This window comes from Lemur catta, chromosome 3 (genome assembly GCF_020740605.2).
Source record: "Lemur catta isolate mLemCat1 chromosome 3, mLemCat1.pri, whole genome shotgun sequence".
Taxonomy (NCBI): Eukaryota; Metazoa; Chordata; class Mammalia; order Primates; family Lemuridae; genus Lemur; species Lemur catta.
Genome location: NC_059130.1, coordinates 36,518,679 through 36,540,459, shown reverse-complemented (window position 1 = coordinate 36,540,459; position 21,781 = coordinate 36,518,679). Strand labels below are relative to the sequence as shown.

General features: G+C 36.3%; 1 protein-coding gene across 5 annotated transcripts in view; it reads left to right on the top strand.

The window, feature by feature from the left end:
• The window catches only part of SOAT1 (sterol O-acyltransferase 1), a 71,534-nt gene extending 50,081 nt beyond the window's left edge, over window positions 1–21,453 (top strand). For 3 of the 5 annotated variants that reach the window (XM_045547260.1, XM_045547259.1, XM_045547262.1), the window contains 13 exons: window positions 5,525–5,676; window positions 6,889–6,948; window positions 9,200–9,307; window positions 10,454–10,736; window positions 12,196–12,274; window positions 12,765–12,846; window positions 13,501–13,546; window positions 14,241–14,370; window positions 15,466–15,563; window positions 16,700–16,798; window positions 18,187–18,322; window positions 18,932–19,077; window positions 21,058–21,453. In XM_045547260.1, coding sequence (XP_045403216.1) covers window positions 5,525–5,676; window positions 6,889–6,948; window positions 9,200–9,307; window positions 10,454–10,736; window positions 12,196–12,274; window positions 12,765–12,846; window positions 13,501–13,546; window positions 14,241–14,370; window positions 15,466–15,563; window positions 16,700–16,798; window positions 18,187–18,322; window positions 18,932–19,077; window positions 21,058–21,114 — 1,476 coding nt within the window. In that variant the 3' untranslated portion in view covers window positions 21,115–21,453. Of the gene's footprint in view, window positions 1–3,881; window positions 3,924–5,524; window positions 5,677–6,888; window positions 6,949–9,199; window positions 9,308–10,453; window positions 10,737–12,195; window positions 12,275–12,764; window positions 12,847–13,500; window positions 13,547–14,240; window positions 14,371–15,465; window positions 15,564–16,699; window positions 16,799–18,186; window positions 18,323–18,931; window positions 19,078–21,057 lie in introns of those variants that run through there. The other 2 variants (XM_045547263.1, XM_045547264.1) reach the window with 2 other exon arrangements.
• The last annotated feature ends 328 nt before the right edge of the window (window positions 21,454–21,781 follow it).

The window sequence follows — 21,781 nt, the reverse complement described above, 5'->3', positions numbered from 1 at the left end:
GTTAGTTAATGGCAGACAGTAAGATGCCAAAAGGTAGTAACATATAGAATTTCAAATTGGATTAAGTGCAAGGAAGGAAAATAATTAAATGTGATGATAGAAAGAACTTTAGAGTGAATTGTTAGGAGACTTACCCTGACCACTGAATTTACCTGTTCAATTGTGTTACTTGTTTTGCCTGGAAAGGTCAGGTTTCTGGTTGCATGCCACTATGAGGTTGAAAGATTCTCTGTGCCAGGCAGTGAATCAGAGAAACAAGTAGTTTATGGACTAGCAAGATGACCATGTTGAGTTAGAGTATAATACAGCCATTTTTGAAGAAATTATAATCAAATAACTTAAATCTTTTGAGAGGCTGAAAGTGCTATTATATACTGATTGGTTTACTTTGTGTTTTTCTCAGCCTACTTTTTTATTTTTTCATGCCTCTGTTCCTTTGAAAGGGTTATCTGGTTTATCTGTAAGTGACCTTGCCCTTTTCTCATTTTTAAAACTGAGTTCAAAGTAACCTCTGCCTTTTTAGAAGAGTTATCTTTCTTTAAATGCAGATCTGAACACGTTTATAAATCATGTGCTTAAAATGTCATTGGCTTCCGGTTGACCTTAGGATAAAATTTAAAAATGCTGGTTTAAAGATCCATCATGATCTAGTCCCTATTTGCTTTTCTAGTCTTACCTCTTATCATTTGTGCCTTTCTTCTGTTTGCAGCCCTAGGGTCTTTGCATCATGGTGGTGGTTTTCCATTCTTGGACTACTAGAGGTTATCTAATTCAGCTGCTTATTTAAAATAAGAGGTTTCTTTGAGCTCTAAAATACAGTGATTCTGTTTACTAGATTATCTGAGCACCTTCCATTTCTGGTTAACTGCCTCCTTCCTTCTTTCCTTTCTCCCTTCTGTCTGTCTATCCATCCTCTGTCACGATGCTAGGGCGATAATAGTCCACTGGCTGGATGAAATTAATATTAATAGCTATGACCTCAACATCCTTTTCTGGTTACTGATATTAGACATTATTCAGATTTGTTATGGTCATGTATTGAAGTTCTAATTAACAGTTTCATGTGATGGAAGAACTCAGAGAAGGCAGAAGTGGACCACTTTTTGTACTGTACTTTTTGTATATTCCTCCTTACAAAGGGAATGACAATAATAAGCAGTCACTCTTTATTGTCATCAGTACTAGGATCTAGGAAAGGAGTGTGAGGAAACTTAATGGTGTCCACAATACAGAGCTCTTCCTTGTGTCCCAGTGGCAGCAGTTTCTATCAACTTCAGTTCCTCAAAGAGGAGAAAGGCATAAAGAAATGAACATGAGGGATCTAATTATAATGCTATGTATAGGAATATGGTAGATTTAAATAGTTAACTTTTAACAGTAACAGCACTAAAAGATAGGATTTGCTTAAATTGCAATTTTTATTGTACATCATCTTAATGTTTTTTCTTCGTAGATTAGCTCAGACTGAAGGGGAGGGGTTGGAGCAACAAATTGTCTATAGAGTTATGATAACCGTCAGGTACTGTGCCGTGGGGTTTTGTGGGTTATTTTGATTTTGGTTCACACGACAATTTAGCAAGTTAGGTGTCATTCATCCTGATTTTGCATATAAGTAACTGCTTAGAAAAGTGAAATAGCTTGCTTGAGGCCACACTCAAGTGGTGGATCTAGAATTGCCACCTCTGCCTGGCTGAAAGCACATATTTCTTTCACTACGTCATTATTATTAGCACTAAAGACATGTTTTTCCTTAGTATTGTACTAGCTTTGGTATGGACTCCTGAAGTACCCACATATAAATTTTTCTGCAGGAGAAAAAAATACATGAATTAATCATATTAAAATAGGAACATTATAAGCTCAGCATATCCAAGCAATGTTCTGCATTATCTGAAGAGACACAGGTTAGGGTCATAGGTGAGGGAGGGTGTGAAAGAAATTTATAAGAATAGTGAAAACCTAGCACCACATTATACTGGCCCTCACACTGTGGAGAGCTGTGTGATTTCTACTCTTTTACTTTCTCTTTTCTTTCTCTGTTCTCCTGTCAGTCTAAACTGTCCTTTATTTGTGCCATTCACTGTACCATTCATAATTTATTTAATATCTTTCCTCATCAATAGCAGCAAGCTCAGTAAGAGCAGGGCTGTGCGTATCTTGTTCCCCACCTTAGGTGCTGAATAATACAAGTGCTCCTGCTGTCCATATCTGTTTGGTCCCTGAGATCAGATAGCAGCTTGGGTTAACAAGAGATATACTTACTTGTAGACTTAGAGGAAAAGAATAAAATATAGGCGTTCCGAGTATGGGGAGAAAAAGAAGGGAATAGAACGAAGAAAAGGGTACAACTGCTAAGGAGAGTGGGTAAGGAGAGTGCTATAGGATTTCTTACTGACATGCCTGGGAGTTGCAAGTCTGAAGTTGAATGTACAGTAGTCTCTCCTTATCCTGGGACATGTTCCAAGTCCCCCAGTGGATGCCTAAAACTGCAGAGAATACTGAACCCTATACATACTGTTTTTCCCATATTTACATGCCTATGATAAGGTTTAATTTATAAATGAGGCATAGTAAGAGATTAGCAATAACTAATAATAAAGTAGAACAATTATAATAATACACTGTAATAAAAGTTATATGAATGTGGTTGCTTTCTCTTTCTCTCAAAATATCTTATTCCTGTACCACAGGAAACTAAAATTGGGAGAAGTGTTCCCATAGGTAAGGAGAGACTACTGTGTGGCGAAGGCTCATGTATGGGCTAGTAATGAGGAAGGCCCGAGAACATGTGGCACAAGAAGTTGACTACTCTTCAGTTTAAGTTGCATGGATTAGGACCTGATTTTAGCAGCTTTTACTCACTTTTATATAACATTTATTACTTTTTTTTTTCATGCTTCTAGTCTACGTATTTCTAAATTAAGAATGGACTGGTGCCAGAGCATGAGGAATCCTAGCTAAAAGAAACACCTTGACTCCCTTTGCCACATCTCAAGATTCCAGGCTTCTCTTTTAATGTTGAGTACAATTTTAATGGGCTGAGACATGAGTAGTAGAAAAGTGTTTGAGCCCTTATGTGGTTTTGTCCCCCTCCTGTCCCTCTCCTCCTTTTTTTCTGAACTTAATTCTTATCAGTTTTTCGCTTCAATTGTGATGGCCTCTTTCCTTGCTATTTCTTGAACATGCCAAGGACACTTCTGCTTCAGGGACTTTTTACACACATGCTTCCTTCTTCCTGGTACTTACCCCACAGATATCCAAGGTAACTTTCCCTCTTACCTTCTTCAGATCTTCTCAAATGTCATCTTATCTTTGAGTTTTTTCTCTGACCTCTTTGTGAAAAATAAGAGCACCTCCCACAATCCCTCTGCTTTATTTTCCTTACGTGACACCATCGGGAATACTATATGTGCTGTCTACCCCCACAGGGATTATCAATTCCACGAGGACAGGAACTTGGTTTTCACGCCTTGTTGGATCTTCAGTGCCTAGGAGAGTGCCCAGATGGGACATTTGTGTAGCTGGAAAAAAACCTTTATTCTTTTTTAAATTTTAAATTTATTTTTCAGTGAAAAATAATTGTTGAAAAATTCTTTATTTATCAGTCTAATTCCAGAGATTAAATGAGAAAAAAAAAACCTTTTTTTCTTTGTGTTACTTTGGGGTTTTTAGATATATTTGTTGTTGGTTGGGGTACTTGCTTCCTGTTGCAAACAAATGTCAGAATGAAGATTGGTATATAATTGAAATGGAACAAAGGAACTAAAATAAAACACTATCAGTAATCTTTTTTTTTTTTTTAAGAGACAGGATCTCACTCTGCTGCCCAGGCTGGAGTGCAGTGTCAGGATCATAGCTCACTGCAGCCTAGAACTCCTGGGCTCAAGTGATCCTCCTGCCTATGCCTCCCACTGGGATTACAGGTGCGTGCCACCGCGCCCAGCTAAATTTTCTTATTTTTTGTAGAGATGGGGATTTGCTGGGTCACCAGGCTGGTCCAGAACTTCTAGCCTCAAGCCATCCTCCCGCCTTGGCCTCCCAAAGTGCTGGGACTATAGGCCTGAGCCACTGCACCTGGCCAGATAATATGAAAAAATAATTTTGTAAAAACGCCTTATTCCTCCAGGGAACATAGGCCTTCTATATTTTGTTCCTAAAACCTACCTCCTTATTTGCATTTTCTATTGTGGCTAAAACTTCTCATACTTTCCTGTGTCTGCTTTTCACTTCACTCAATCTAAATCCTGGTTCTTTGCTATTTCAGCTCAAAAAAGACCTCCAGTTCCAATTATCTCATCTCTGCATTGCTTGCTAAACTCTTATGTGTTCTTTAAGTCTTTATTGGTTATACTGCTCAGGTAATCTTTGTATTGTTTGTATACATATGTCTTATGTTTTCCAACTCTGTTAACTAGCCTGTGAGAGCTGGGACTTAGTGTTTTCTCACTGCCCAGGACCCAGAAGACATTTGGGAACTGCAGGCAACAGAGTGGTTTGAGAAGCCTTCCTATAGTTCTGTTACATACATTGATACTTATAGGTTTTACTTTTAAAGGATTTGGTAAAAGTCAAACCTTTTGGGTATATTAACAGACCTAGAAAAATGCTATTTCATATCTTTTGAGTTCAACTTAAATAATTTAGTCAGAAAAAAAGCATGTTTTTCTTTTGAAGAATTAGTAAATAACATTTTTTTTCCTTTGTGGTAAGTCCTGCCAATTTAAAAATAACCAAATTTATAATTTGGACACTTACAGTAGGTGGCCTATTATAACCTGAAAAAATATGTTTTGCTTCATACTTTGCAAAAACTGAAAGTAGAAGTTAAGTAGATGTTAAGAATTGTCTGAGACCAAAATGCATAACATTTACAAATACATTTTTAAGAAAACATGTATCACATAATTTTACCTTATGAAAATGTGCATATGTGTATATATGTTTACATATAACACATATATACACTTATGCATGTTTCATGGTTATGTAAATATATAGCTATGGACGTAGAAGTAAACATTGTATAAATGTAGGTATGATGTAGAAATGACATGCTCCAAAACATAAATGTTAAGTACTTGGGATGAAGGGATTGCTTCAGAAAAAAGGGGACTTAAAACTGTGATAGTTACATGATGGGAATATAATACTGATTTTTTTTTTACTTCGTTTTCTAAATAAAAATTTGAAAAGAATAGTCTTTTTAAAAATCATTTCTGTAATTTTGATTTTTGTATATCGTTTGTAGGAGTTCATTTAGTAGGTGATTACTTTGATATCTTGATTTATGCCTAAAAAGGGCATACATTTTTGAGAGCATATAAATCATGTTGCTTTTTTAGTAGCCGTTTCTGAAACTTCAAGTCGAATATGGGAAGTGCTTTTCTGCTTCTCCTCCTCTGAACTCATTTAGTATGGCTTTCTTTTTTGATCCAGCTCTGTTTAAGAGAGCCCGTTAGGAAAATGTTAATGAACCACAAGCATGTCATAGTTCCTTATATTTTTCTTTGTTTTAAAACTCTAGGAATTGAAACCATTTTTTATGAAGGAAGTTGGCAGTCACTTTGATGATTTTGTGACCAATCTCATTGAAAAATCAGCATCATTAGATAATGGTGGGTGTGCTCTCACAACTTTTTCTGTTCTTGAAGGAGAGAAAAACAACCATAGAACAAAGTAAGTATGTATACCATTTTCTTTTAATACACACATCTACTCAGTATAGCTCAGTGGTCAGAATGTGGACTGAAGTAAAAATTCCTGATTTCATACCCTGCCACCACTTTTTATTGGCTATGTGTTGCATTGGGAAAATTCTTTAACCACTTAAAAGGTGAATTTTTTTCATTTTAATGTATGGATTATAACATACATGCATACTTCTTTCATTCAAGACTGTTGACTAATAAAATAGTAGAGCCAACACTTGCAAGTGTGCTTTATGGATTAAGTCATTTAAACCAACAATGACCCTATGAGGCAGATACTATAACTCTCTGCATGTTACAGATTAGAAAACTAAAGCACAGAACCCTTAAATGTTGCCCAAGATTACAAGCAGGGATTTGAACCCACAATCTGGCTCCAGAGTTCTTGTTTTTAGTCATATCGGGTTATATGCCTCTCTATTGTACGCTAATACTTGTAATAAAGTGCAGTGACTATCATACAGTTTTCTGATTGGTCAGTCATCCAGAATAAGAGTGAAGGCTAGCAAAGGCTAATATGTAATTTGCCATTCTGTGCTTTTCTCAGTTTTATGCCCTTGTGGTCTCCCTGGCAGACTCTCAGGTTTTTGAGAACCGTTTTGACCAGTAATAGTTGACAGAAGTGCTGGTGGTGCTGCAAAAAGCCCTAAAGAAGATGATAATGCAAGATGTTAAAATTCACGATTTTAGTAACTGGAGGAAACCTTTAATATCAGGAGGTTGTCGCAAGTCTTTTGACATTAGGAATAGTATTATAACCATCAGTGCAGTTTCAGAGGATAGACCAATAACAATATATGACCTGGAGTAAAGTATGGTTGGAGGCCTGTCTTTGACCTCAGGGGATCTCTACAAGAAGGAAGAATGGTTGCTAATGTGTGAATCACTGCAATTCCTTTCCATAGGGGATGAGTATGGGGAACTTTTTGCATGTTGCTCAGGTTAGGGGTGTTTAATATCCCTTTCATCCTTAATAGTTATCCATGCACCTACCTCATAGCATTGTTTAAATGAATTAACATACACAAAACCCTTAACACAGTACCTGAATCATAGTGAAAAGGTAGTTAATTAATGTTAGATGGTGTAGTTTGTAATATTCTTTCTCTTCTCCATGAGATTAGATTTCTTATAACACTTGAAGTACTTATATTTTGTTTTAATTTTTTGTTCTTCCCAGAGATCTGAGAGCACCTCCAGAACAAGGAAAGATATTTACTGCAAGGCGATCTCTCTTAGAGTGAGTATTTTTAGTAGTTTTTGTTTATTTTTAGTTTGAATTTAAGAAAGCTATCGTAATAGAATCACTGTGACTATGTAAGGAGTTTGTTCTGTATCCATATAAATCATTAGTTTTGATATTTCTTTTTGTACATTTTCTGTTTTTACTCCTTTCTGATTTTTCTGGTTCTATATCTGGTTTCAAAGGAGGAGTTAGGGACCAGTTATCTGTCCTCTGATAAATTTCTTGAAGTTGTCCTGCAAAGAATTGGTTACCCAGTAGAGCTAGAACAAAAGTTTTCTAATTTGATAAACCACTTCGGGAGACTTGGAAGTTGCTGCCTTCTTGATACATAAATTATTTTTCATCTCTTCTTTGGCCAGTTTAGAGACTTGATAGTTTTCTCAATGTCACTTATTTTAAAACCCTGATTGCTTAATATTTTTTTCATAAAATCCACAGCGTAAATTAATTGTAGCAACTTCATTTGTGAATTAAAGGTACATTTTGGGTAGGTGATGAATGTCATTTATTCATTAGAATTCTGCTGAAATTTAACCTGTATTAGTATAGATCATCTGAAATGGTTGAGCTGGTAAAAAAAAAAATTACCTTAAGTATCTCAATGTGCTTTTGTGTGTTTTTTCTTTTTTCTTTTTTTTTGATGGGGTCTTTCTCTGTCGCCTGGGCTAGAATGCAGTGGTGTCATCATAGCTCACAGCAACCTCAAATTCCTGAGCTCAAGCGGTCTTCCTGCCTCAGCCTCTTGAGTAGCTGGGACTACAGGCACATGCCATCACACCCAGCTAATTTTTTATTTTTTGTAGAGACGGGGTCTTGCTCTTGCTGGCCTCAAGTGATACTCTCTCAGCTTCCCAAAGTGCTAGGATTACAGGCGTGAGCCACCTCATCTGACCATTAATGTACTTTTCTTTAAAAATGCGTCTTATGCTTATCAAATTTGTTTTCATTGAGCCAAATTGATCTGTGCTACTTAACCTTGATAAGAAGGTGGGAATTTTCTAAGCATGTAGTGTAAAATTTTGTTTCAATGTTTTGCCACACTATTGTTTGAAGAGATCTTTTAAAATTTATATATGGGAGAAAATGTAGGCTTTTCACACAAAGGGAAAATAAAAATTATTTTGAACATTATAATTTAAATTTTAATGATGGAATTTGTATTATAGGAAAAACAAGCAAAATTAAAATACAGTTTAATTAAAAAAAATGTTTTAACCAAGGAAATAGAACACAAATTCTATGGCCCAGATGGATTTTTATTAGAATCTGAACATTGTTATTCCAGAGATTTAATATTATTTTAAATTCCTCAAAAAGTCGTTTAAAAAGTTAGCATGCGTCTTTCTAAAAATAAGATTTAAAAGCTTGTTTTAGTAAGATATGAAAGATCTGTTTAGGAAAAGTCTTCTTGAAAGTTATGGCTATATTTTAAAAGAAAAGTAGCCCAATCTCAAATATAAAAGTAAATGAGTATCAAAAAAGAAGGGGAGGGGAGTCAGTGAGGAGAATGTAAAAGTATTTGTAAACCGTTAGGTTTTTTTTTTTTTTTTTTTTGAGACAGAGTCTCACTTCGTTGCCCGGGCTACAGTGAATGCCGTGGCATCAGCCTAGCTCACAGCAACCTCAAACTCCTGGGCTTAAGCGATCCTACTGCCTCAGCCTCCCAAGTAGCTGGGACTACAGGCATGCGCCACCATGCCCGGCTAATTTTTTCTATATATATTTTTAGTTGTCCAGATAATTTCTTTCTATTTTTAGTAGAGACAGAGTCTCGCTCAGGCTGGTCTCGAACTCCTGAGCTCGAGTGATCCACCCGCCTCAGCCTCCCAGAGTGCTAGGATTACAGGCGTGAGCCACCGCGCCCGGCAAACCGTTAGGTTTTATATACTTGTAGGGTGGTGGTGAGTTATCATCACCGTGAAACTTGTGTCAATTTTAACATCTTGGAAATATATAGTGCTTAATATATATTAGTTAAATGTAGGGAGTAGAATGTATGAATAGGATTTCTAAAAACTTCTTAGCATTTGAAATAGTTTCTATGTTCCCTGTTTTCTGTGAATGGCCTTTGTTTACCTAGAAAATCCATTCTGGTAGGTTTTCAAGAATATAGACCATTCTTTTTTGAGATATTTTCGGATAGTATATTAAGCATCTTCTAAACTGCTTTAAGGAAAAGTCTTTGTATGGTGTTTTAAAATTAAACATAGATTATTAATTTGATTTGTTTGAACTACATTTACAGTGAGCTGCTTGAAGTGGACCACATCAGAACAATATATCACATGTTTATTGCTCTCCTCATTCTCTTTATCCTCAGCACACTTGTAGTAGATTACATTGATGAAGGAAGGTAAGACAACAAAAAGGAAGGTTGGCTAGTTGATATGGGAGAAGCTGGGATTTTCCACTAAATTTTGGTAAAGAGTAATATGGCTAAATTTGCTTCAGAAACTCCCAAAGCAGCCTATTTGAGGGTGATAGTCTTCTCCCCTGAAGAGTATAATTAGAGAGAAAATTAGAACTTTCATTACTTTTATTTTTAAAAATATTTTAAAAATAAAATCTATTTTATTTTTAATAGACTGTGATTGGCAGTTTCTAGGCAATTTTTCCAAATGGGAGAATTTTGTATACAGTTGACCCTTAAACAACATGGGTTCATGGATTTTTTCAAAATAAGTGCAGTTAGCCCTTCATGTTGGTGGGTTCCACATTTGCAACCAAACTTGGATTGAAAAGATAGTATTCCTGGATATGGAACTGCTTGTGCAAGGGCTGATTTATCATATCTTGGGTTCCATAGGGCCAACTACAGGACTTGACTGTGCATGGATTTTGGTATCTGCACGTGGTCCTGGACTCAATCCCCTGTGGGTGTGGAGGGACAGCCATATAGGATTTATCAATTTTTTTGATGGTATTCATTTAAGATTATTACTTAGAACAAGTAGCTTCTTGGAACTTAAGGTTGAAAATGATGTTTCTAATATAAAAATCAAATTGTAACTTAAAAAATGCCAGTGTGATAACCATAGATTGAATTATGTGCTTTTTTTGGAAAATTAAATTTTGAGATGATAGTATATTAAGAGATTTTTTAATTGTACCTATTTCCTTCTGAAAAAAATTATCTTTTGCACATAGGAATGATTACTATTTTTTAGACTTTATTTTGCCATAGAATATTTGAATTTAAAACTATTAACGTGAGAATCTGATTTTTCAGAAGTTCAAAGTCCAATTATATTGGGTATCTTAAGTTCAAAGACTGTATTATCTTAGGGCTTTTAGAAAACTAGTTGTTGAGATATATTGTGAAGCAGAGGGTTGGAAGCAGATCTCTTATCTATCAGAACTATTACATTTATGACTTCAGTGTATTAATATTGTAGTGTTTCCTAAGGTTGAAAGTTTAGAGTCTGAAAGTTTTGAATTCTGTCAACTCAGTGCATATTAAAAATTCACTTCTATGTTCTTTGGTGCTTTTTCTCCCCAGGCTGGTGCTTGAGTTCAGTCTCCTGTCTTATGCTTTTGGCAAACTTCCTACCGTTGTTTGGACGTGGTGTATCATGTTCCTGTCTACACTTTCAATTCCCTATTTTCTTTTTCAACGTTGGGCCAGTGGCTACAGTAAGAGTTCTCGTCCACTGATCCATTGTCTCTTCCATGGCTTGCTTTTCATGATCTTCCAGATTGGAGTTCTAGGTTTCGGACCAACATATGTTGTGTTAGCATATACACTGCCACCAGCTTCCCGGTTCATTGTTATACTTGAACAGGTAAGTTTTGAGTGTTACCTAAAGTGATGCTATACTTAGTTAAAATAATAATAATAACAACAATAATAATGATATAATACTAAACTGTTATTTTTAGCTGTATTAACTTGAATAAATTTCCATATATCATTCTTTAGGACATCTGTAAAATTAAAATGTTAAACTAGATTATCTCATCTCTTAAGATTCGTTCTAGCTTCAGTGTTCTGAGTCTTGATAAATGAAATGAATTATATTGAACTGCTTGGGATGAATTAGATTTTTGATCTCAAATACTTTTTGTAAAAGTCACTTAAGTTATAAAATATTTTTGTATTTAAAAACTTCAACTTTTAAGGTATCAGATTCATTGTTATGTAATTACTGACATCTAAATAAAGGATTTATTTCTCTTCTTATGAAGATGCCATGTATAAATGATCAGTTATTCAATTATTATCAAATTAATAATCTATATTTAATTTAAAAACATGATATAAAGACTTTTCCTTAAAGCAATTTAGAAGATGCTTAATATACCCTCCAAAAATATCTCAAAAAAGAATGGTCTACATTCTTGAAAACCTACCAGAATTGGTTTTCTAGGTAAACAAAGACCATTCACTGAAAACAGGGAACATAGAAAGTACTTCAGATGATAAGAAGTTTTAAAAAGTCCTTTCCATACGGTTTGGTGTTCTTGGGGGGCAGGGAGATGATTAACTGCTGGAGGATTCTATTCAGCTGTCTTGTTCTGCCTCCTCCCAGCTGAATTCCAAATGATTTATTTTCATTTGTTTCTACACCTTTCCCAATTTTCTGACTTATATTGGCTGTCTATAATCTGTTTGACTAATGGAAAGGGCCCTTTCAGAGGACTTTTCTCTGAATAGACTTTTTTTTTTTTTTTGAGACACAGTCTCGCTCTGTTGCCTGGGCTAGAGTGCCATGGCATCAGCCTCACTCACAGCAACCTCAAACTCCTGGGCTCAAGCAATCCTTCTGCCTCAGCCTCCCGAGTAGCTAGGACTACAGGCATGCGCTACCATGCCTGGCTAATTTTTTCTATATATATTTTTAGCTGTCCAGATCATTTCTTTCTATTTTTAGTAGAGACGGGGTCTTACTCTTGCTCAGGCTGGTCCTTGAACTCCTGAGCTCAAATGATCCGCCCACCTCAGCCTCCCAGAGTGCTAGGATTACAGGCGTGAGCCACCACGCCCGGCCTGAATAGACTTTTAATTTCTTAATTTGTAATATACCTGTACTAGATAATGCTGTTAGATGCAAAGTAATTTGAGTAATTACATGTCCTTTTTTGGAGTTTTTTTAAAATTTTCTTTATTGCATAAAAGTAAACTTGGTTTGGTATATGCAAAATTAAGTTCTTTTGTGTAAATATAATCTAATGCTGTTCTGAAGTTGCATATAGGAGACAATGACAGAAAATTCATCTTTTTTTCCTCCCTTTCTTTTGTAGATTCGTTTGATAATGAAGGCCCATTCATTTGTCAGAGAGAATGTGCCTCGGGTTCTAAATTCAGCTAAGGAGAAATCAAGTATGCACTTTCATTAAGTTAAAGGATTATTGACAGGATATTTCAACCTTTGGTGTTTACTAGGATGGCACATTATATAATGTAGAGATTGTGTTTGATTTTTAAATATATATGATCCATATTGATTTGGAAGATCATCTCAGTGTTTCCTGACTATTCCTGTTTTGCCCTAAACCTATAATTTTAAAAAACTGATCATTAGACTCTTTTGTAACTTTGCCTTATTATACCTATGCTTGCTTAATTTTTGCAAACTGTTGAATAATACTCTAGAAGTTATCTCAGTCATAGGAATAACTTAGTTTAGATAGATTGGTAATATTCAATTAATACAAGAATAGGAGGTCATTTTAGGAGATCAGGAAGAAAGAATGTGAGCTAAGAGATGTCATTTTATTCTTTCCTGTTCTGTGCTTCCTTATTTTTCTCCTTTAGTTTTACTGAGAGAATTCAAAGAGGTTCTGATCTAAGTATAGTTTTCCTTTTCTAGGCACTGTTCCAATACCTACTGTCAACCAGTACTTGTACTTCTTGTTTGCTCCTACCCTTATCTACCGTGACAGCTATCCCAGGTAAGGGCAGTAAGAAATAGGGATGTAGTGAGCAATGAAGTGTGGCATGAGCGAGGTGGGATAGTAGGCAGGGACCACCAGTTCCTGTAGGAATACAGAGAATATAGAAATTTTCATTTTCTGTCTGGCATGGGATGCCTCTAATGGTGATTATAGCAGTCTAATTTGATTATAGTAATTCTTTTTTTTTTTTTTTTTTGAGACAGAGTCTTGCTCTGTTGCCCGGGCTAGAGTGAGTGCCATGGCATCAGCCTAGCTCACTGTAACCTCAAACTCCTGGGCTTAAGCAATCCTACTGCCTCAGCCTCCCGAGTAGCTGGGACTACAGACATGTGCCACCATGCCCGGCTAATTTTTTTCTATATATATATTTTAGTTGGCCAGATAATTTCTTTCTATCTTTTTTAGTAGAGACGGGGGTCTCACTCTTGCTCAGGCTGGTCTCAAACTCCTAACCTTGAGCGATCCACCCGCCTCGGCCTCCCAGAGTGCTAGGATTACAGCCGTGAGCCACCATGCCCGGCCTTGATTATAGTAATTCTTGACAGAATTACATAAGTATTTCATATGGTTATAAGTGATCTGTGTGCAAAAATATTGTGAGAATATTTAAGTATTTATTTAGAAAACTTATTTCATTTCTTCCTTTTTTAGGACTCCCACTGTAAGATGGGGTTATGTTGCTATGCAGTTTGCACAGGTAAATTTTTGACTGCCTATGGTTTGTTGATTGGAGGGAGATATTTATAATAACATTTATAATTTTTAAATAATTTATAATAATTTTATAATAATTAATTTCTTTAAATCTACTGGAAGCCCTAGAATGCTTTCTGTTGAGACTGTGAATTCTTTTAAACTATTCCCAGTACAGTAAATGGTGTTTGTTTTTCCAGCGTCAAAAGTAATTTTCTTCAATAAAAGAAAGTATTATTTTAATTAAAGGAATTCTACTTGGTTATTTCAGTAAGCATCCACATTAATTTCCTCCTGTGTTCCTGGCTGTTTTTGTTTTGGAGGGGTGGGTATACGTGTGTGGGTGTGGTCTGACGCCCCCATTCTTCCCCCATACCACTGTCAGAATCATAAATCCAAGAAGATCCCACCTTAAATTCTTGTCTCAATCAAATATCCATTTATAAAATAAGTTCTTTTTTATGGGTTTTATGTAGGAAGAAAAACAGGTTCTAAGAGTATGAACTTTTAAAAATGTCATTTAGTAAAGGATTGGGAAAAGGTGTGGTAGAAACTAGGCTTGAGTAATATCTCTGAAGGATTATAGCAATCCTGCATACTAATGTTAAATGAAATATGTAAACATTGAGGGTTTTAAGATCATCCTCTGTCTTTCCTTATCAAGCCATCATTATAATTGTATCTTTGTTATGTTCCAGGTTTTTGGTTGCTTTTGTTATGTATACTACATCTTTGAAAGGCTTTGTGCCCCCTTGTTTCGGAATATCAAACAGGAGCCCTTCAGCGCTCGTGTTCTGGTCCTGTGTGTATTTAACTCCATCTTGCCAGGTAACATGGGTGCTTGTTAATTTGGTCATGCATAAGTTCACAAGGAAAATAGAAAACGATTGCCTGTGAACATCTTTTATTTACCTACTTTTTCCTCTAAACTTATTTACACATCTTTACTCACCCTGACCTCTTTACCATCTGTTTTAGAAATGAACTGTCCTCCTTCCAGTCTCAGGACAATCTTTCCATTCATCTTCTGGCTTTTGTTCAAGTTTTGCATTCTCTGAGGGTAGATGGGCCATATTTATGCTTTACATTGCTGTTCCCTATCCACTTCACTGTAATCTAGCTCCTAATCTCACCAGGCCACTGAAATGCCCTTTGTTAAAATCACTAGTATCCTCCTGATTCTAAATCCAGTACATGGTTTAGCCCTTATCCAACTTGACCTACACGAAGCATTGGATGCTGCTGACCACATCTTGAAATCTCTCTTGCCACTATTTCTTATTCTCCTCCTGTCTTTCTAGCCATACCTCAATCTCTTAACTTCATTCATTCCACTTATTTTTTTCTACAGATATATGAGTACCTACTGTATGCCAGGTGCTCAGCACTCAGCAGCGAACAAGACATGCATATTACCTTCTGGGAGCTTGCACTTTAGTTATAGTTTACTTACTCTTCCTCTTTACTCATTAAATGTTGGTAATGTTTTCTGTCATCACCTTCTCTCTTCCTTTCCCCCTCTCTCAGACTTTATCCAATAACTGCCCCCCGCCCCCGATGGTCCCCAAGACTTATTCTAATAAACTCTGTATCTGTCCCTAAAATAGGGTATGTGTTACATACTTGGATGTCTTCCTCACTGGAATGCAAATTCCTTAAGATCAAGGATTGTGTTTTATAGTCAGTCACAGTCTCTCCCATATTGTCTGGTACACAATAGATAGATGCTCTATAAATAGTTTTTGAATAAGTGTAAAGGGGTTGACACGTAAATGGGTATTTTACAATATAGTATAATTCATACTAGAATAATAACTTGTATTTTATGAAATAATCCCAGCTAAACAAATGTTGACATATAACTAACTGCTTGATATGTGAGCTATTTGGAAGGACTCTTAATACTGTTAATCTTATTTTTAGGGGTGCTGATCCTGTTCCTTACTTTTTTTGCTTTTTTGCACTGCTGGCTCAATGCCTTTGCTGAGATGTTACGCTTTGGTGATAGGATGTTTTATAAGGTAATATAGAATTAGACTCATCTTTCCTTTCACATTTAATGTATTTCCTCATTAAGTGTTTGAGCATTGTTGGCTAATATCACCAGCTTTTTGACACAAACATTGTGAAATTTCTTTTCCACAAATTTTACCAATATCAAGTCTGAAATTCTGATACAGATATAATTAGCATAGTCTTGCCTTTTACCTCTAATTTCTGCTCCCTTAATGCAAGCTCATGGTTTCTACTGGATCCTGTGAGATATATTGGTGATTACAGCAGGAAAGTTTCCAGAAGACATGAGACTTCCCTGAGTGTTCATTCATTTGAAATTGGCTATCTATTTCTGTAGGAGTGACCTCAGCAAATTATTCCATTTAAGACCATTGAGCAGTTCGTGAGGGAAATAACTTTTCTCTTCTTTATTTTGAAAGGTATTAATTCAATAGTATCCTTATACCTCTAATGTTGGAATTAAGTTCTAGACTGGAGCCAGAGTGGTTCTATAGTGTTCTGTAACCCTACCTAAAGCCCTCTTTTAGTTTTTGTTGTTTTTTGACATCACTGCAAGTCTCCCATTCTTGTCTCAAAGAAACATTAAGTGTTGATTGCAAATTTTAGATATCTGATTTTATTAGTCTGATCTTAAAATTGGGAGTGAGAATTATATAAAGGAACACCAGAACTTGGCGGTAGCCACCATCTCACTCTGGTGTAACTTAAATTTTGCCATTTATGATACCACCAAATAGCTCTTTAATGTTAACACTCTAGTCTTAATGACCTTAGAATTTTCTTATTAGGTTCTAGCAAGGTGATGAGCTGGCAGGGGGCAGGGAGAGTTTACTGATAGCTGTTTAGATGATCATCAGATTTAAATGATTCTCTATATTCTGTATCTTCCATCATAACTTGTTTGATGAGACAAAATGAACTTGGCCATACATAGTACTAGAATTCATGTCATATCAACACTAATAACCAAAATGCCTTTTAAGAGTTTTCTGACATGAGTGTATGGACTAACAATTTATCATAATATACTGTGGGTTCCATGTTATGTATGTATCTTCTTTGGGAAAATTTAGGGGGTTTGGCTTTGGAGGGTGTGTGTGTGTTTGTGTGTGTAGTTTTATACCTTTACTTTTCCCCTCAGGATTGGTGGAACTCCACATCATACTCTAACTATTACAGGACATGGAATGTGGTGGTCCATGACTGGCTGTATTATTATGCTTACAAGGACTTTCTCTGGGTAAGCAGCAAGATTTAGTTGATGTCGTTTAAGAAATGGATATTTGGCCAGGTGCAATGGCTTATGCCTGTAATCCTAGCACTTTGGGAGGCTGAGGAGGAAGGATCACTTGAGCTCAGGAGTTTGAGACCAGCCTGGGCAACATAGCAAGACACCGTCTCTATGAAAAGTAGAAAAAATTAGCTGGATGTGGTGGTGCGCACCTGTGTTCTGACTAGCTACTCAAGAGGTTGAGGTGGGAGGATCACTTGAGCCAGGGAGTTTGAGGCTGCAGTGAGCTATGATCATGCCACTGCACTCTATCCTGGGCAACAGAGCAAGATCCTGTCTCAAAAAAAACAAACAAAAAAAAAACACAAAAGAAAGGAAAATGGAGATTCTTTTCCAGAAAGTATTAGTATTATGCAGCTGGAAGAAGTTATATTTAATTGCTCATGAAGAAAGGGTGATAGTATCTTTTCAATTTTCCTATGGGACATTTACGTCTAAGAACCTTTCTGCTTTGAATAGTGTTGCTTAGAAACCAGCATGTACAGTACTAGGTCTAATACTCTGTGTTTGCTCTGGGTTTTATTTTATATGATAACAAAGTAAGAATGCATGGAAGTCTTTGGAAGAATTGAAATGATCCACCAATAATGGATCATTTCTTATGAATGTCATTGCCAACAAATAATCTCCTTTCTAGCCTTTTTTCCTTTTTGTTTCTTTGTTAAAAATAGAGAAACACTTTTTGTGGATTTATGTCTTTCTAATCAGTGACACATGTTTTTGAGATGTTCTTTAGAACAGAATGTACTTAGACTGATGGAATGTAATCTTGAATTTCTCGGTTGACACTGGTATCTCTGGATTACAGTTTTTATTAAGAAATGGCACCATCTGACCAAGTGACAGCATCTTGTGGTGGAAACAGTGTTGTATTTGAGTGCTAGTTCTGTCCTTTAAGTGCAGTTTCACATAGGGAGGAGGCAAATCTCTTCTCCTTTCTAAATCTTCATTTTGTTACCTGTAAAAATGGAGAGGATGCCTGCTCTATCTACCATACTGCGTTACTCTGAAGATTGAAATTAGATATGTTTTGTTTATGTATGAAAATTATGATTTGTCAACCACAATAACTTTACATATATAAACTATTAATGTTTTTAGAAATACACCTAGATCTTTGAACAATAATGCTTTAGGAAAATGCCTCATTTTAATAAAATAAGGGTTTATGAGTATATATGTTTTTGTAATTAACAGACTTGGATTAATGCAAGGAGTAAACTTGGAAAATCAAGCATAGATGTCTAGGTGCCTTTAGCATGTCATAATTATAAATCTTATAAAGCTCATGCTTACTTTAAAATTTTTTAAAATTACTTTTTAATGTTTTCCTTTAGTTGTTCTCTAAGAGGTTCAAATCTGCTGCCATGTTAGCTGTCTTTGCTGTGTCTGCTGTAGTGCACGAATATGCCTTGGCTGTTTGCTTGAGCTTTTTCTATCCCGTGCTCTTCGTGCTCTTCATGTTCTTTGGAAGTAAGTATCTTGGCATGCTGTGAGTACTGGGGATTATGCTAAAAGAGAAAATGAGACAGAAAAGAAACTATAAAATCAGTGTAGAAAAACTAGGTAGTAGTAATACCATTTCAAGGTAGTGTTTATCAGATGGTTAGAATATTGACTTTGAATAATTATACACAACTGTCTCAAGATGTTTACACTTTGAATTAAGGAAATGAACTAGGTAACCTTGTGAAGACCTTTAATAACACTGATTTGGTAGGTCATGAAGACTATATAAACAGCTTCTCTGTTCATAAATACTGTCAGTATGCACCCCTTGGAAAACTGACCATTTTTTGGTCCATTTGTGGAGAGGGACAAGTTAGAATATGAATAATTTCATGAAATATATTCAGCTGTTGTGAATACTGTTGATTTCCTATTAATTAGCGATTAATACATTACCACAATGAAACTTCATTGTTATTTATACAACCAGTGACCAGAATAAAATATATATATATATAAACAGTTGCTGCTCACTGTGATTATTAAACGATGACAACAGATATCTGAGGGCCCTTATCTCCTGATAGATTGTTTTGATAACTGTATTTTTTTTTGTTATCTTCCTAACTCTAGTGGCTTTCAACTTCATTGTAAATGATAGTCGGAAAAGGCCAATTTGGAATGTTCTGATGTGGACTTCTCTTTTCTTGGGTATTGGAGTCTTGCTCTGCTTTTATTCTCAAGAGTGGTATGCACGTCAGCGCTGTCCTCTGAAAGATGTGAGTTGCCAATCTGATTAGAGTGCAGAAGTTACCTGTTCTGCCTCCTGATTGTGATGGTTGGTAGGCAATATTAAGGAGGAGAATAGTGGTGGAGATTATGATGAATTAGTGTTAAAGTGAGGGGAATATGGAATAAAAGCATTAGCTTATCAGCTTTTACTGTACTGTCCTTGAAATTCTTTCTTTCTTTGGTTTTCTTCACATTTAACTCTCCTAGTTCTTGGTTTTCTTTTCTCTTTTACTGCTTTTTTTTTTTTTTTTTAGCCCCTTCTAATTTTCTGTCTCCTGAAAATGTAAGTGTTCTCCAAGGTATTCCCAGTGTAATGTATGTGTCCCTATCACCACCACCTAAACATAGATATTTTTACCTCTTTCTTCCCAAAGTAATAAACTCTTGTAAAAATGTTGGACAACACTGATATGTCCAGGATTCCATTATCCTTGATTCTTATTTTTTTGTTTTTCTTTTTTGTAGTTATGTTCAGTAAGAATTTTATTTTCAAGTAGCATAGTATGGAACATAGACTCATGAGTTTTCCAGCAAATATTCTGGTTAATTTAATTGATATGGTCTGGTTAAGTGGGTCTACTAGCACTAGCTGAAAGCACTACATATAGTTATAGGTAGAATTTCATGGGTGGAAATACCCTAAGAAATAGAGTTTCCAGGCATCTTTTTTTTCCTTTTTTTTTTTTTTTCATTTTTATTTTGAGACAAGGTCTCACTCTGTTGCCCAGGCTAGAGTGCAATGGCATCATCATAGCTCACTGCAACCTCAAACTCCTGGACTCAGATCTTCCCAGCTCAGCCTCCTGAGTAGCTATGACTACAGGTGCGCACTACCATGTCTGGCTAATTTCTGGTTTTTGTAAAGATGGGGTCTTGCTCTTGCTCAGACTGGTCTCAAACTCCTGAGCTCAAACAATCCGCCCACCTCGGCCTCCCAAAGTGCTAGAATTATAGGCGTGAGCCACTGTACCCAGCCTCCAGGCATCTTATATACAGGGCATGTCCTATATTTAATGATTTTGTCTTGCTTTCTATATTGGCCTTTTCAGAATACCCTAAATGTCCTGTATTCTGCTTTTTTTCAATAAATTACAAAAATTCAGCAGTTAGAGCTATTTATCATGTTTATCTGGGCATCCTGTACTTCAATTTGCTAAATTTGCATTTGGCAAATTTAACATTGAATGACTCCTTACTAGGGAGTCATTCAATGTCTACAACCTTCCAAGTTTGGAGGGGGTGCCTTCTTGATATACCTGCCTGGGTGTTTCCCACAGGCACTTGTAAGTGAAGATGTCCACAATCAAATCAGTTTCTCTCCAAAGCTTCTTTGTCTACCCTCTTTTTGTTATGTTGCCTCAACCTCCCTCCATATTTCCTATTAATCCGCTTTGCGCATCTGAACTAATTACTCGTAACTCTGTCCCTGGTCATGCTGCTCTTTATACTCAGATTCCACATGTCAGATTTTATTCTCCTTTCAAAATCCAGTTTGTTATGTTATATCTTCCATGAAGCTTTTCCAAATTCTCTCTTCTTTCCTTTTCTGAACTTTTATGATAACTTCACCTGCTCTTCCTTTAGACAATTCAGTAGTTTTAAACCTTGTATTGCAGTCATTTGCACACATATTTTCTCATCCTTAACCCACCACCATTTAGATTTTAGCTAAAAGTAGAGCTGTGTTTAGATAAAAAGGCAAGATACAGAAAGAAATAGTTCCTATTTAGAGTTTGGTCAAAAGTCCATGCAATTGTGTAGAGTTTACCGGACTTGGAAGCTTCATGGGAAGCTTCTGTAGATGAAGGTACTGAACATCTTTTGAATTAGTGAGCTGCTTATAGCTTGAAGGTTACTGAAATGCTGAGAGGCATTGTAGAGATGTACAATACATAACATTAACATCTCTTGTTCCCACACTTCATGTACACAAACTATTCTTCCATTCTTTTTATTTCCCATTGTAGCCCACATTTCTAGATTATATCCAGCCACGTTCCTGGACTTGTCAATACGTATTTTAGAAGCTTGGACTTTATTTCCTTCTTGTCACTGAAGATTCGGTATTCTCCTTGACTTGGAGCCAGCTGTTACTGAAGTTATCTGTTATTCGGACCACTCCAGCCTTTACAGATGGCTCACTCCATTCCTAGGTCACTTGAAGCAGAATTGTTGGAAGTTCACTGGAGGTACACTTAAGTAGGACTTTGTTGTTGTTGGGGTGAGGAGAAGAGAAGGAAGACTAATGGCTGAGGTAATGACAGATTCTTGCTGGGTCATATCCGCTTTAGCCTTGGTAATTATACTGTTTTGTTTTCTTGACTCCGTCCAATCAGAGACTAAACATAATACTTTCTTGGCCACTGAACTAGCCAAAACACTTATGAAGAAACTGTTTACCTCTGGCCGGGCGTGGTGGCTCACGCCTGTAATTCTAGCACTCTGGGAGGCCGAGGTGGGAGGATCGCCCGAGGTCAGGAGTTCGAGACCAGCCTGAGCACGAGCGAGACCCCCATCTCTACTAAAAAATAGAAAGAAATTATCTGGATAACTAAAAATATGTAGAAAAAATTAGCTGGGCATGGTGGCACATGCCTGTAGTCCCAGCTACTCGGGAGGCTGAGGCAGGAGGATCGCTTGAGCCCAGGAGTTTGAGGTTGCTGTGAGCTAGGCTTACGCCATGGCACTCTA